Genomic DNA, 1,758 nt, shown 5'->3' with positions numbered 1-1,758 from the left:
ATATTCACCCTGAGCTAGTCTGCAAGACAATATTATCTTATTATTTCAAAACATGTTAAAGTCTTAAGTAGGAGCAGGCTTTGCTCTCTATGACAGAAATTTTAAAGATTCATTTAAAAAATCCTAGAAAAAGTTGCTCCTATGAATCCATGTGAGCAATAAAACTGACAAAAATGTGATTATTTTCGACCAATATTGCGATGTTATGCAATAATCCTTTGAGCACAACTATGTCGATGTTTGACTCCAGGGTTTCAGTTTTTCCATAAGCTTGAACTCCTGTTTGTCCAGAGTTCAGTGTTGAAAGACTTTACAGTGAAATTTGCATAAACAAGTTCTTACTTCTACTAAATGCATTAATCTAGGTGCTAGCTACAACCACTAATATCTATTTATTAAATGGATTGCTGATAGGCCATTGGAAGTACACATTACTATGAAGTCACCAGCCGCCTTATTGGTACTCCCTAGTTAGACCGGTCAGAATGTTAACAATAAGTGCACTACAGCATCAACAACGATCTCATTTTAAGGGCAGCTTAATGCTTTTAAAATAAAGATAAATTCATAATTTTGACACACGCTGTTTGATAGCACCTGTAGACTACTTAAGTTATTGTAAAAAATCATATTGCATATTTAGTATGTCTGTGAAGTCTATAAATCATGTAATATCACATATTAAACAAATCCATCACAACAAAATCAGTGTGTTAATGGAGCACAATATTACACACACAAAAACACGATCTGATGATGGGCCAAAAGTGCTAAATTGATGATGTACACGGAATATAAATGTACTGATAACATTGTTATGGTAATTACATGACATTGAAGGCATTTTATGGCAGGTCTCTGTGAAAGTGGGGAGTACCAAGATGGCTGAAGGTGATTTCAGTTTTTTCGGTCTGTGAGCAACCGAATGAACAAATAGAGATTAGTGGCTACAACTCTGTCTTACCTTCTTGGCGGCAGCATACACAGTTGAATTGTATTACTGCCACCTAAAGGGCTGGAATGAGAAAATTAGTCCCTTACTCTTAAATGTATTGTGACTGACTCTGCGGTTTGAAAAATAGCATTTTTTAAATTGCGATTATATTGCAAATGCAATTAATTGCCCAGCCCTGGTGAGCAAACAGGTTTCTCTTGCAACCAGCAGTGACTGATGGGAAAAAGTGTTTAGAAGAAAGAAATGAATTGCAGCAGAGGTTCCTATACAATGACTCTTGTTGATTTTACCTCAGAATGATATATTTTTCCTGCTGCACTAAACATATAATCACAACCTCCTTTAAGGCCACTTTGGGATTTTGATTTTGCTCTGACTTTTCTCTGTTTATCCAGTACCCTCCCCACCCACTTACTTCACCAAGGTGCTGAACTCCACCACCGTCCAAGTCCTGTGGGAGCTCCCAGGGAAGCCGGGGAAAGTCGAGGGATTCCGGCTGTCTTTTCGCAGAGTCCCCCACACTGACTACCAGGAGCCTGTTGAACTGCCTTTTTATGCCAGCAGTCACACCATATCAGACCTTGGTAAGGCTGTTTGCCCTATTTATGCTATTCTATTACACCTTTAGGTCAATAGGTTTTCCTTTAACTATTTATCCTTCAAAATGACATGGCAGGACCTCTGGGGAAAGTTTTATCATAAAAATAACAGTATTACACTTTTAATGTAAGGTATGTGCTAAGCTAACTTTGAACCTGCCTAAAACTGGTAGTTGGTTCCACAGGAGAGGAGCCTGATAACTA

The 1,758-nt window shown here is 38.0% G+C and overlaps 1 protein-coding gene across 4 annotated transcripts in view; it reads left to right on the top strand.

Annotated features, from left to right (window-relative positions):
• LOC107087973 (immunoglobulin superfamily DCC subclass member 3) overlaps window positions 1–1,758 on the top strand; it is a 40,736-nt gene that overhangs the window by 29,386 nt on the left and 9,592 nt on the right. For all 4 annotated transcript variants that reach the window (XM_015379847.1, XM_015379846.1, XM_015379849.1 and 1 more), the window contains one exon: window positions 1,351–1,539. In XM_015379847.1, the coding sequence (XP_015235333.1) occupies window positions 1,351–1,539 (189 nt within the window). The remainder of the gene's footprint in view (window positions 1–1,350; window positions 1,540–1,758) is intronic.

Source organism: Cyprinodon variegatus, unplaced genomic scaffold (assembly GCF_000732505.1).
Source record: "Cyprinodon variegatus isolate N-32 unplaced genomic scaffold, C_variegatus-1.0 Scaffold201, whole genome shotgun sequence".
Lineage (NCBI taxonomy): Eukaryota > Metazoa > Chordata > Actinopteri > Cyprinodontiformes > Cyprinodontidae > Cyprinodon > Cyprinodon variegatus.
The sequence above is the reverse complement of the archived record's forward strand: the minus strand, read 5'-3'. Positions and strand labels throughout refer to the sequence as shown.